We start from the raw sequence: 15,042 nt of genomic DNA on the forward strand, positions 1-15,042 counted from the left end.
TTCACCAATAAACACCTCGAGCAAAAATATATATATTAAAGCATCGTCAAATTTCGTTACATTTCCAAAGATATACTTGAATATTATACAAATAACAAGCTTTTGCAACGGTTGACAGTCTCCTTTCGTTCATTTTATACGGACAGCTTGAAACTGGAATGCTGACGATACGAGAAAAGAGTAACGTAAACCATGAATAAATCGCGAGAAATGTTTATTCGGTGCGAGTAACGTTATTAGCAATATTTTGAAATATTCATTGGTAATCTCGCCCTTGTTCCGTGGTATCCTTTCCCGTCTCATTACTTCACTTTATGCGCCGCATTTTTCTTCCTTTTCCACCGTAATAATTTTTATAGCAAGGTAATGGTATTTTCATCATACTTCATGGCGGAATGTAGAGAGTATTTTTATTCTTACATAAAGAATTCCGTAGGTTAATCGCTTGGGGGTTAAAACCAACCGTCCTGCATACACGGTGTTTCGTTATTGATGAAACCTCTGACGAACTTGTGTTTAATATCAAACTTTCTAAATTATACTGCTTCAAGTTTTTAACAAACCCAAATAATTGAATTTCGTTTCGTATCACGAAAATTGCCAAAGTTTCCAATCTATCTAATAATTTCAATCAGAAATATCGAAAATCACGATGTGATTCTGTACATTTTGTATTTTACTTAATATTACATATTTATGTTAACTATTCCTTGATATTGAAACTATCGTTGAAATAACACAGATTAAGTATTCAATTAAAATTTCACCTTACACACTTTTCACTTGAATTTCTTTAAACTCGCAATGTCCTAATTTCCGCGTACTTGGAATATTGCACTAGGTGCCGTCTGAAGACTGAATGTATTGCGTTGAGAGTCTGACTGAATCTTTAATATTCCTAATGTAACTGATGGTCTGTGTACTAACACTCTGTGGTCTTAAGCTAAGTCGGCCTTCTTATCGAGTCGTCCCTTCTCCAAATCTTCTAAAATTTGAAGAAGGGATGCGAAGGGAGGTTCTTAAACTTACTAAGTGACCAACCCCGTATCACCCCCTTCCATTGCGCCCGGAGTGCGTCACGTCCTTGGAGCAGGGGTGACGAAGCTGGTCCTTGCTGGACGGAAATTTGACAACAAGGGGGGGAAACCCGGCCAGTCAACTCTGACTCTCCGACACGTTCGGAAGGTCAGGTACCGAGAGGCCTCGGTAATTGCATCGGTTTCGAAGACCCTTTGGGGGTGACTTTATGATACCTTGCCTTACCGACTGAACAATAGCCTATTCTTTAATATTTGAGAAATTCTACGTGCCGCATGTTGGCTGCAGACCGGTCTGCTAAATTAAAAATAACGGTTTGCTGAATCGTCCCCTTGCTGTCCTAACAATAAGAATAATTTACTAACGCAAAAAAGGTACTGAGAAAATCCAGCATTGTATACACACTGTTTCATAATGGCGAACGTTTGATATTCGAAAGGTCGAAAGAAAAAATCAGCAAAAATGGTAGAACGCGGTGCATTAATTTCCCGAATAAATCGAATCGTATTAATCGTGATACACGGTATAACTTCCCGTAGGCGGGCAGAGCGTTGCTATATAATTATAACGAAATGTTGCAACGCGCCAGATTGCAACAATTATCGTCAGTGGCTAATTAACAAAGGACCGAAGTAAATCATTGTCTCCGCGCGCTATCGTTGCGCGACGCGTACACAGCATACGGAAAATCGGAGTGCATCGGTATAGAAGCTAATTATCGTTAAGCGGCGACTTGAAATGGCAGGGAGAAAATCGATGTCACCGGTCTTAAAATTACAAATAACTATATCCGATTGTCGCGCGAAATTGTAATAAATGTCCTCAAGTTATTGCGCGCGGCGTTAATCGTCGAATACTTCTCGCGTACAGCGTGACATTCCGCGACAATAACCGCGCTGATTATTCCGGCGTACTTAGAATTTCATTTAATCGCCCGAACGTACTTTATTCCGCAATTTTCTATAATTCAATCGTGTGAATTATGGAAATTCAATTTGACGCATTAACGGTTACGAATTTCGCGTGAAAACTTCTGTTCACGGGGAATTTCACGAGAATACGTTTATGGAATCTGTTTAATTCTAATACGCTGTCGTATTAATTTCTTTTATTATCGGTGTTTACCAGTCTCGTTAGATACGATTATTGTGTGGCTGTATTTTAATACTTTTGACTTATTGATTATCGTGAATTATCGATATCCTATGATACTTCGACCGTGGTATCTGAATTTCTCACTGTGAGGTGCGAAACAATGAAATTTTAGCGTGTTTATCGACGGAAACGGGAGAAATTTTAAAGGATATTCGGCTTTCTGGAAAATTCAAGAAAAGCTTATTGAAAGAATAACATCGAATCCTTGAAAGATAGTATACAGGATTTTTCAGCCTTCGTTCTTTTCCCCCAATTCACTTTTCTTTAAATCCCATTATTCTACACGTTTGAACGTTACTCTTTCTTATTCCGTAAAACGGTTCGGTGTAACATTAAATTCGGAATATTCCTAGAAATATAGCGGAATCGAAATTTTCTCGTCGCGCTGCTGTGACCATTGCGCCTCGAGGTTTATCCATAATCTTCTCCGAGTCTATTCAACTCGACGAGACTCGCGAAGCAAGTTTTAGGACTTCTTTAAGAAAGGGAACGACGCTGAATACTTCAACCGATCACTTTCGTCTTTTCGGCAACAGTAAGAGGAAGAAAATACCCCTTCGAATTCGTTCTGCTTTACCGAAGTTCGTATTTTCGCGAAACATCTCTCTCTCGAACAAACTATCTCATATTAAGACAAAAGCAACGGTTTAAAAAGCAAGGTAGAACTCGTTTCGTTGTTTACCATCGTGCGAATTTTCATTTGAAAAGGAAACCATCGCGAATGAGGTATCGTGCAATATGGATCGAGTAATTAACTATGAATGACAAATTGAAATTTACACTATAACATTTCACTATGCTGTTCTACTGTTACATTATTACCAGCCAATATTTTATAACAATTGCAATTTAAAAAATTTACAATCGTTACAATTGTTTATATTTACTCTTGCTTCTCTCAGCAAAATGAAAACGAAAATCGACCGAAATTTATCTTCTCACGGACGAAGAAAAATCTGGTTACAGAGGGTTAATCAGCACGAGAAAAATTTTGTTTGCACAATCTCGAAATGAAGGCACGTTTCGATAGAAAATCGTATTTACGCGTTTCCAGCAAAGCGAAATTCACATTGCTCTAATTGGCATCGATAAATTACTCGATCGGTACATGGAGCGATACTCAAATTGCGGCTTCGTTATCGAAAATCAAAACGGATCCAGCCTAATTCAGCGCCGTTCCAACGATTACATCAATTTCAACTGTAATCACGAGTAATAAAGTTGCTTGTGTACTCACGTCGTATTTCTCTTGTATATGAGGACCAGCTTGAGCGATGTACAGCGTGCTGGCCGTGTCGAAAACCAATTCCAGAGGAATTCTGATCACTCTTTGCCTGGCCATTTCGTGGCAATTCAGGTACAAAGTGACGTCCGTTGTTGAGACTTTGATGACAATCTTGGACCATTTTTTCGACAACTTTGGCACCGTGAACTTTGCAACCTCTTCCGAATGCGAATGCAGATCGGAATTGGTGTAGATCAAGGACACATTCTGATTGGTGCCTGGTCCATCCTGCGGTACACAAGATTCGATATTTTACAAGATGTTCGTGTTATTACCAGCCAACAATTCTCTCGTTAATGACGAGTATACAACGAAGAAGAGAGAGGAAAAAATTTCACGATGTTTTGTAATCAACGCAATAACACATGTCAACTTTTAATATTTGCAATATTCTTCGGAAAACGAGGGTAACTTTATTTTTTAAAGGGCTACACACTATCCTCAGGCATCCAAAAATAGGTAAACTTTAGGAATCTTTTGAAAAGTTTCAATTTCTTTTAGAGGACATAAATGTAACACTTTTACTTTGCAAAAATTATAGAAAAAAGTTGAAAGTCGCGTTTATATCCTCAAAAAAAAAAAAGAATTGAAACTTTTCATTTAGTACTTATCTACGAAAAAAATTCCTAAAGTTTACCCATTTTTAGACGCTTCGCGATGGTGACCCGGTTCAAAGGCAGAGTTGCATCGAAAAAAGCAGCAGTACCGTTCTCAAGTTCTCTAAAATGATCTTTTAAGAAAATTATCTAAATGTCGTTTTCGTGCGACTCCTTGCAGAAAGTGCCACGGGATTCGAAAGTCGAGCTGGTTTCCCGCGGCTCGTGGTCTGTCGCTATCGATTCTCATGGGGATCGCGTTCTCTCTCGAAACGTCGAAAGCAACGGGGGCTGCTTCTGCTGCGGAACACGTAGACGCAGTATTACCCGTGGAAACGGTGCCGCGAGAAACGTGAAAGATCTGAAGGAAATTTGAAGACCCGGGGAGCTGCAACAACGGCCTCGAAGGGATTGGGAAACATGAGAAAATGCCCTCCATCCGCCAATGGGGAGCGCCGACTTAAAAGTCTACCGTGCCACCACAGCCCGGTTCCTTATAAATCGAGCGATTGTACTTGGAAATTTTTGCCGATTTTCCGATTGCTTTTATATTCAACTCCGACTCTTTCGTTTCCCTTCTCTTCCTTTTTTTCTCTTCTATTCCACGTTTCCGTGAAATACAATGTGTTGAAAGGAGATGAATAGGGATGCGGAGAATTTCTCGATACGAGCGTGGTTTGTTACGATTGTTGAATTCGTTGGAAACACGGCCTCAGTTTATAGTTACAATGTAGATATTGCTTCGGAGCTTATTTTCTTTGTTTCGCTGTAAAGTTACGGGGGTAAATATTTTTGTTCAAATGAATTTTAGTTATGGCAGCGTTAGTTCACGGTAGAAATGTCGGCGTAACGTAATAGAACGAGACAGAGTAAAATATTTGATCAGGTGTAATTTCCTTTCGGTACCGTGTTTCTGTGTTTCCCGCGGGGTAATAAAATGCACACGTTGTATCTCACGTACCTAAGTTGGAGCTCGAAGGAGGTATTTAAATACTGCTGTTATTTAACAAAAATTTCAGGAACGTCTGGAACCACGATTACTTAACCGCATGTGAGAAATTCTATTGACAAAATAAAGAGATTAAATCGTGGATCTTTTTAAGCGATAAATCTTTCACGGATAATTGCTCGTTAATCTTCACACTTAAATGACACGCTTCTCACACGCGGTAAATTAAAAAAGAACGAAAAGTTGATAAAAAGATGAAATGGTACTCACAGATATTCGAATGCCTAATTGCACCACCGTCTCGAAGGGGTTCAGAACGGCGAAGAGATAACCCGTCCTGGAAGACGTCGGCTTGAAAATTGCCATCAAAGTGAACTCAGCTGGCAATTTTTCCGGGAGATATAATCGATAGGGTTGTTTAACCTCGGAGCTAGGTCGGAAACCAAAAGCCGGAAATCCGTCGAGACCATCGTCGAAGTACAAATCTGTCGACGGCACCGCTGCCTGGAGTAAATCATAAACCAGCTCTGAAACATAGAGGTGCGAAGGAAAGTGGTTAGAAAGCTTTCCTCCTCGGAAAATATGAACCGAAATCGGTGAAAACTGTATTTAACATTTCAAGTGTCCGAAATGCGAGAAGTATTAAATCTAGTTTCACTTCAGTCGATCATTTACAAAGCAACGAATATGGAATATCGAGGAATGATAGGAAAGAGGAGGAGAAAACGGGCAAACGTTGTTGAAATGACCAATTGTATGGATCGGTAAAATCGTAAAAGTACCGAAATTCCAGCGAAAATCTTAGAAACTTGCGCAAAAATATCCTCGAGAATGTAGACTTTAGTTGTAGTTAGGTACAGTTCTCGATAACTGAAGTAATTGACTTACGCTACTTGTATGCTGAAAAGGTCGAGTGTCTGAGAAATGATTAAGTTATACTACTTGTGCCCTGAAAAGGTCGAGCCTCTGAGATATGATTGACTTACACTACTTGCTCCGATTCTAAAATTCTATTCCTGGAAGTCACTAAGTAGTTCGAATCAATCATAACTCAGACGCTCGAAAAATTTCGAGCGTCTCCGAGACGCCTGACTTCGCTACTCGCTCCGGTTCTCAGAAAAGTTCTCAGAACGACAAATTGAAATTCTATTCCTGGAAGTCACTAAGTAGTTCGAATCAATCATATCTCACACGCTCGAAATTTTTCGAGCGTCTGAGAAACGGCTGACGACAAATCCTCTCTTCTTTTTTTTCAATTCAAATTAAAATTTGACTTGGATAAGCTAACTTTCACACAAGCATACCAGGCGCCCCTGGTTTTTCTTTGCTTCCATTTGCTAACCTGTTCCGCAAAATTGCAAACTCCCGTAAGTAGAAGGGGGCAAAAGATACAGGGCTTCAAGAAGTAAAGTGTATAAAACACTTTCCGTTAAAGACGATTTTAGATCAACATCGCTAAAGTGGACAAGTACTTAAAAGGACGAAAAAGAAGATAGCAATCTTCAAGATAATTAGAAATTTTTTACCTGCAACTTTCTTAAGAATAATTTACCTCTTCGTAGCGCTCGACAAATTTTATTATCTTCCCGACTTCTCCGAGCATCGATAATTAATTAACACATATCCGCGAACTCTTCAAACGAACTTTCAATATTTCATAACAAACTTATATTTTCGAAAATTAAAATCATCAAAAGTAAAAAAGAAAAAATACGTATTCACGTAATGTCACGAAAATATTTTACACCGTATGCTAGATATATCCGTGCAAGTTTTGGAATTTTTAAATAGTTTCTCTCCGATTACACGTTGACCAACGGGGAAAAGCACAAATTTCGAATTATTCTAATTCTTCGAACGCTCGCCGCTCGCAGAATTCGCGAAAACTCTCGCAGAATTCGCGAAATTCATTTTCGAGAGACGTCTGAGGAGACGAGCGAAAATTCATTGTTCGTTCAACGTTTTCAGCGACAAAAATATCCTCTTTTTCTGGAGATTAAACACAATCGTAAACGCGAAACAGTTCGCCGTCGTTGTTACGCTCGGTTCATTTATGAAATACAAGTCTCGCGTTTGTACCTGCTGTTTCATGGAAATTGTTCAAACGCAGTTCGAGGAACGCGTGAAGCCACTTTACTATCGCGGCGCACCACGGATATTATTTAAACGCGATCGTTTCGCGAACCACTCGCCCCGACGAGACTATAGTTAATTAAGGACAAGCCGTTAAAAACGGTTCCGGCGTCCCAGGGAGAGGGAAAAATGCGAACCGGCGAAAAGTAGTTCAAACTCGAAGCGAGAGAACTTTAATTAATTCGGTGCGTGCAGACTCCGAGCGGTCGTGCTGCAGGATTAGCGAACGAAATCTTGATAAGGCTGCCGGCTGATACGATTCGGGGCACGAAAAATCCTGAGAAGCTAACGCCCTTGAACATCTTGTTTGGTCGAACTGATTGGAATTATTAAATAGCTTAAATTGGACGAAGCTCGAGCTGTAGTTAAACTTCGGGCTTAGAGTAAGTGAAGTTTTTGTTTTCCTTTTTTCTCTCTCTATTTTAATTGGATTTCGTGTTTTTTTTCGAGTGCCAGAGAACGAAGAGAGAAATGTTACGGATTTTGTGTTGTCTTAAAGATATCTTGTTTTGTGTATTAGATATGCTTATGAAAGAGTTCAAATTTTCAAACGCGTTTCTTCGTGTAAAGGTAATATTAATTAGCGACGTTAATTGGAAAGCCCATCTTAATGATTAAATATTGTTTAGTACCATTGTATGGTTTTTACTAGGTTTCCAACGACTGTTTCTTAAAGTTAACCCTTTCACTGCTGTTGGCGCAAATTTAATAAAAGAAATTTGAAAACGATAAATTTTTATTTGTTAATTTTGTAAAAATTTTGAAACTCTGAAACGAAAGATTTTGCTAAAATCAGCTGCAGCGGAAGGTTTAATAGAACAATTTTATATACTTTGTGAATTAATACGAGTTTACTGCGATATAAACACCTGGCAAACTTTATTAAGCGATGTTTGCACGTTAAAATTTAATTTGACGCTAAATTGAACACTAATTACTCGGGAAATAAAGTTATAATTTTTGTTCATAATCAGATACTATTATAATTCACGTATGTTCAATAATACGGAGGACGTCGTTTAAACGTATGTTATATTAATTTCGTACACTTGCCGTTAGTATGGCGTATAGTCTCGCGAGTGATGATCATAGGAGCATACTTCTTTAATATATCATGGCCCCTATTTCACGCGCCATACATCATACGGATTCGTGACACTCGATATACTACGGTTCACCACAGCTGAAAGCTCGCTTCGATAATCGATATTTACTGCCGAAATATGAGTCTGTGCAGTAAATCGCATTAAAAATTGTATGCCTAGCATCATTTCGGACGCCTGAGTGCTGCGACTTTCCTGTCTACATATACTTTGTACCTTCCTTTAAATTATTTACTTCTTTACGCATAGAAAATAACATGTTTTAAATATTAAATTAGCAATCAATTTTCCAAATATATTTTTGTATATTATTTACGATAAATTTAATACTTATAAGCATACTACAATTGGATTACGCTTAAATACCACTAAAAGTCCAAATATTGCTCGATATTATTTGTTTCTAAGCACGTTCCTTCTTGATTGTATTAGAATTGCAAATGAACAATATCACGAAGCAAATTTTCAGAAACTTGACTAAACAATTCCTACACGCGGAGTTTTGTTTCAGCACGAATTTACTATAAGAACGATTTTACACAGATACTGTTCTTTAAATAAAGACTTTTATCAGGATTGTTTCCGGAAAGATACATTTGGAAACAATTTAAAGTAGACCACTGTCTGCGTAATGCAACACGGTATTCAAAGAAAATTGTCAAGACACTTCGAAGAAATCCTCCGTTTCTTCGCAGCCATACCCGAACTGACGTACTCCCCTGATACGAACACAGCAATCTTCAGACTGCGTTCCGCCGCATTTTCCCCTTTATATTTTCTATATACGATATCTCGAAGCTACAGGGAAACGAGGTTTTTTCAATTTTCGATATGATTTCGTCCCCTTTCGAGCTGTTTCACGGATAGAAACACGCCACGAGGTCCGCGGGAAGTTCGAGAGCGAAGACTTCAACGCTTGACGTATACGATCAATGAATATATATGGAGACTTCAACGAGCGTACAAGCGATGATCGATGGAAACCTCTCGCGCCCGCATATTCTCCTAACATGGAACTTCGTTTTGCGCAGAAATGACAACAAAATCCACGTCGCCAATGGAATTAAGAGCATTACTGGCGACAGGAAACACTTAATAGGTTCTTATTGTTATTTTAATTTGTATCTAAATAACGATTTTCAGGAATTCTGAAAAATTTCTGATTAAGCGTTTGTCATTTTAATTGACGAACAGTTAAAAAGGAAAATGCCGAGAATAGTTGAAGATACGATAAAGGTTGGAATTTCTACGTTATTTAAACATATTGAAAAAAATTAAAGGGGCAAAGTGCAAATTATTTCTTTGCTTAATTAAGTTTCTCATTATTCCAACGTAAAATTCGAAACAAAATTTATTGCGCTAGCATAAATGAAGCCGAGTAAATTTAGCGAATACGAAACCTTGTTTATTTATTTTTTTATATAATGTTACTATTTCGAAAGACATTTCTTTTGTATTAATTCGTTTCAAAGATTAAAGGATTTAATATTGAATAAAATGAAAATGGAAAACATTACATAAACTGGCACAAATTGTAACATTTTAAGTATGAAAAATGAAAAATATGAAACATTCTGAAATAAGTAATTTTGACAGATCAGCTCTGTTGATTTGTGAGAAAACACCCGAATAATACGTTTCACGTGAAAACGTACCAGAAACCTCATTGTTACTATCACGGTAAAAGGAAGAAGATGGTATTTCTTTCGGAACCAATCTTCCGTTTTAGTTTCTCCCTCACGGGACAGTACAGCCCTGAGTGCATCGAAAAACCTCTTTTCCATTTATACGAATCCGCAAAGCGAATTCAATCGGCCGTTACCATACAATTCATCCGTTATACCCAGCAAATTGAGCTGTCTTTCAGTCTCCATAGTTTCATAAACACGCGAGCAAAGTGAATGGTGCAGAATGAGTACAAGAACTGTTCTAAATTTATGCAAATTTCTAAAAAGAGGGAAAAAATTGAAATAGTAGGATTCTCGTTGAAAATTACACACTGAAATAAACAGGTGTATTTTGAAGTGTAATTCGAAAGATTAAATTAATTATTTAATATTCTATTGTAAAATCAAATTTTATTACGCGTTGTAGTTTTTTGTATGAAGATTAGAATGTTTGCATTACGAGAAGGAAAAATTGTGTTGGAACTCTAACGGTGAATATTATCATTGTTAAAAAGCTCTTCAAAACTTCAGTGTACTGTTCTGTAAAAATGAAAGTTTGTTTCCAAATTGTTTCAAAAGTGTACAAGTAAAATTAATACAGAAGTTTGTACAATTTTCATCATACGCCGCAACAGTATCGTACTTTGCTTTTTAACATTTACGTTTAACAGCCAAACTTTCCAAATACCTAACAAGAAGAAATTATTTCAAACCTCACGAAAATCCATGGGTATTACAAAATCTGTTGCTACTATTAGATCGTCCCATTTCATGATTTAGATCAATATTTCCAACGAACCTTTAAATTTGTTTAAAAAAAAGCAAACACCTTCTCATTCCACAACTTTTTTCTATATTTTTGTATTTTTGGTAGGATTATTATGTCATCGCTACAGAATTTCCTTAGATTTCCGTTAAAAAATTTCTCGCCTTCGACACGAACATATGCGACGACCTAATTCCTTAAAATATGTATTTCAACTATCGACAGAAACGTCTTACACCAAATTCCTAATAACGTTCATCGCCAATTTTTATCCATCGTCACACCCCTAACTTCGCCAGGCGATCCATACAAATCCGTACAACGTCGAACAAGCGAGGGGAATAAAAAAAAAAGGTCCAAAGGAGAAGTACCGAAAGTTTCCGAAACAGGAATCCCGAACTAATAAAAAAAGCCGGTGTAATACAATAACGTTCAGTGTCGGATAAGGCGATCTCAAGATGGACCGAAAGTTCAGCGTTATCCGGTCGCGGGAACTTCTCAAAGCCTTCCAGGGCAAAGTTTTCCCCCGTAGGGAAGTCGAGGTCGTCCCGTAATTTTCACAAGAGGGATTGAACGAGGATCGATCGTGGCGCGTGATCGCCTTGCGTATCCTGTTTTACGCGCGTTTTAATTCCATCCGGCGTGGAACCATGCTCTCTATGCGCAAAGTGAACCCCCGGCCACTCGTTGTAACCCGAACACAAACGTTTACCTCCATTTCCGTGGCTATTGATTCACGCTTCGAACGTCATTTTCAGGCCTCGTGCGCGCGGGCTCGATTAAAAACTGTCGGCAATCCCATGGAGATCATCGCCATTCACCGGGTTCGAATTCCCGCACACGAAAGATTGATACGGATGATTCGCGAGAGGAATCGCATCGGAACGATCAATTTCTCCCGCGAGCAAACTGCCCAGGCGAATCGATAGTTGGGAAACAATGCATACGAAATCACCGATTGATCCTGACCGTGCTTCCCACCGAATGAAGATAAATGGAGCATCCAGTTTTAACGCGATCTCCTCCTTCGTACGGTTTTGTACATTTACATACATTCGCGCGCCCGGTAAATCGCCGGAGACTGGATTTTTTTGTAATTTAAGATCGCAGCGTTTGCTCCGTACGAAATATTTTCTTTTTCAGAAAGATTGTGAAAGAGATTTCAAGGAGCCGCGACTCGGAGTATCTCCGGTAAAACCATAACCGATGGACATTAATTTAGGCACAATTTTGATATTTGTTGTATTCACTTCTTAATTACCAAACTAGCTTTCTCTTTCTCTCATATTAGATCTCCTCTTTTACCAGGATTTCTCTAAAACCAGACACTTAATTCTTCCATCATTTCTTCTTCTTTTTTTTATTAGTTTTGTGTTAGTATGAGTTGCGACTATTAACTCAAGGCCAATTTACCAACATTCTCGTCTATGTTACTATCTACTATAATGTGTTTTAGACAATGTGTATCGTACAAGTGATTGAGAGAAAAATTTTCAAAAAATTTCTAAAGTAGAGGACGAATCCTGCATTAATAATAAAAACAGAAATATCGTAAGTGTAAATACTAATAATATTAGTTTGAAATAAAGTAGGAATGCAGTCAGGTTGCCATTTGAAAGAATAGGGTCAATCTTTGGACTGACAGACGGGACATCATCCTTCCATCACCACTTTGACCATCTTTCTATTTATTCGAGAAACGCTCTGCGACCAACAAACGATTTTCTATTATTTTCCAATTTTTGGGAAGTGTCTCCCAAAATTAACTCCGTCTCCAGCAGCTCAGATTCTTTTTCTCTTCCGAAATTCCTAACATCAATCGACAAATAACCTGTTCGAGCACTGAAACTAAGCAATAAATTTGCTTTCTGCTTTCTCAATTGTTGAAGAAACGCTAAGTTACTATGCGGACGTCAAGAGGCAACCTAAACGACCTAAGATTGAACACTCGCGAGCAATGCGTGCGGATTTTCATCCGCGCTGGAGAACGCATCACATTGAAAGACCACATGAAAATTATGTCCTGCGGGCACCCGCATCGTGCTGATAGCAGCTTTAATATTGCAACGAAGAGCTACGTTCAGAATTTTAAAATCTCTCTCGAGCTCGTCGTATTCAAAAGTAAAATTTGCGATCGAAAACGAAAGAGGGAGAAATACGAAGAAACGGAGGAAACTATCTGATGTTAATACTTATTGAGTGATTAATTTAATTTCATAATATATCGCTTTGGATGAAAACAAATTGCTAAGAAATTACATTATATACCTGTACACATTATCCGTCGAATGTAGAGGGAGAGCCACCGTTTATCACATAGAGTCGGCCAACCTCCACGTAAAAAAAAAATGTAGGGTCGATTCCACAAGTGTCAGTAAAATGTAGGGTAGGTCTATATCCACGTAAAAAGAAAAAAATGTAGGGTCGATTCCACCAGTGTCAGTAAAATGTAAGGTCGATAGCAGCAGAAAAGCTGCTAAACAATTAGCATTAAATGTAACGATAGAAATTATTGCAATAATGCGTAATGCAATTGAAAAATTGAAAGAATCAAAAGAAAAAACGCGAATTCATATCTTTCTCGATTCTAGAATATAAGAAAATTTGAATAAAATACGCGACGAGAATTGGGGAGAAGCATAAGTTAAACGCGTAAAAATATTCAATAATAAACGAACTAGGGATGAAGCTATTATTTCAATACGCGATGCACTGACTCTAGTATTTACTAAAATTCAAAAATTCTCGTATAAATTCCGAAAATAGATTATTAATTACGGTAAACTACTGAGACGGTTTAATTAAGGGTGGGCATGGTGCTGCTTTAGTTTGAAATGATTTATAAACACATAATTAACAGAGGAAAAACCGTGAAACGGCAAAACGTCAACATTCTAATTGTTATAACATGTAAACAAAACTTTAAATTTAGTGTAAACAGAAAAAATATATAATACAATTTATTTCACGGTATTGCAACAAATAAACGTTGAATCAATATTTAATTCGTATAAAAACAATTATTTAACGTAATAATTTTACCTTCACTATGGCTATTTTTAATCTACGACCACAGGTCAACCTGATTTCTAATCCTTACGAACTTTAAATTCAGTCTAAACTGAGAAAATATATAATACAATTTATTTCACGGTATTGCAACAAACAAACGTTGAATAGATTCTTAATTCGTATAGAAACATTTATTTAAAATAATAATTTCACCTTCACTATGGCTATTTTAAATTTACGACCAAGGGTCAACCTGATTTTTAATCCTCCGAACTTGATTTCACAACGAGAAAGTAATAAGATCGTTGAAACGTACTTATTTGTCAAAGAAACTTGCAAAAATGTATAAATAATAATATGTAATGTTTTAACAAATTTTTGGAAGTATAAATTAATAATAAAATTGTGAAAATTAATAAATTATACGTTATTATAACATTAATAGAATTATGACTAAACCGAAGTTCGAAGTCGAGTATTTAAAGTCTGATATTACGTGCCTAGCGAGTGCCGGTAATTGTTAAAATTTGTTTAATAATTAGTAATAGAAATTCTAATTGATTCTAATGTATACAAGTGTTACAAGAAGGCTGAGTGTGTACAGGGTGGACATAGACTAGCTAGTAGCCCCCGACCACTCTATTCACATCTCAGAACCTTCAGGTCAAAATACGCCGCGAAGTGTCTAGGGCCCAGTATAAAGGGTAAATGATTTCGCGGGACATCGGCGGGTCCTTATATACCTGCGGTACCCTCTCCCCAAAGTCATTAGCAAAATCGTCGGTTAGGTCAGGCGGGAAATTTTCGCGGGAGATTTTCGCGGGAGATTTCCGATATCGTAACACGGTATAATTTATCAATTTTCACAATTTTATTAAAAATTTATACTTCCGACAATTTGTTATAACATTGCATATAACAATTTATACGTTTTTACAATATTCTTCAATGGAAACATAGGTTTTAGCGTTCTCGTTACTTACTCGTGGTTAAATTAATTTCGTAGGGATTAAAAATCAGGTTGACCTGTGGTCGTAGATTAAAAATAACCATAGTACAGCTAAATTTATCGTGTTAAATAATTCTTCTTACACGAATGAAAAATGTATTCAACGTTTGCTTGTTACAATACCATGAAATAAATCCATGTTGCAGTGGTCAGCTGTGAGTTCTGTGAATGGTGAGTCGCATATTTCCTTTTTCTTTTCTTTTTATATTCATTATGTATTATTTCCAGTTCAGAAATTTTACCACTTTCTTCCAGAATATACACTCGTAATTTATTTATTTGCAATGAATAACCCAATTTACTGATTTTCAGAAGTTACAAAATTTCTA

General features: G+C 37.3%; 1 protein-coding gene across 1 annotated transcript; it reads right to left on the bottom strand.

Moving 5' to 3' along the window:
* Positions 1 to 3,355: 3,355 nt before the first annotated feature.
* LOC108575091 (collagen alpha-1(XV) chain-like) lies at positions 3,356 to 10,133 on the bottom strand. The gene is made up of 3 exons (XM_017937806.1): positions 10,082 to 10,133; positions 5,294 to 5,550; positions 3,356 to 3,706 (listed from the first exon to the last, which is right to left on the bottom strand). Exons 1-3 carry the CDS (start codon positions 10,131 to 10,133, stop codon positions 3,356 to 3,358), a joined length of 660 nt encoding a protein of 219 aa, XP_017793295.1.
* Positions 10,134 to 15,042: the final 4,909 nt, after the last annotated feature.

Source organism: Habropoda laboriosa, unplaced genomic scaffold (genome assembly GCF_001263275.1).
Source record: "Habropoda laboriosa isolate 0110345459 unplaced genomic scaffold, ASM126327v1 scaffold258, whole genome shotgun sequence".
Taxonomy (NCBI): domain Eukaryota; kingdom Metazoa; phylum Arthropoda; class Insecta; order Hymenoptera; family Apidae; genus Habropoda; species Habropoda laboriosa.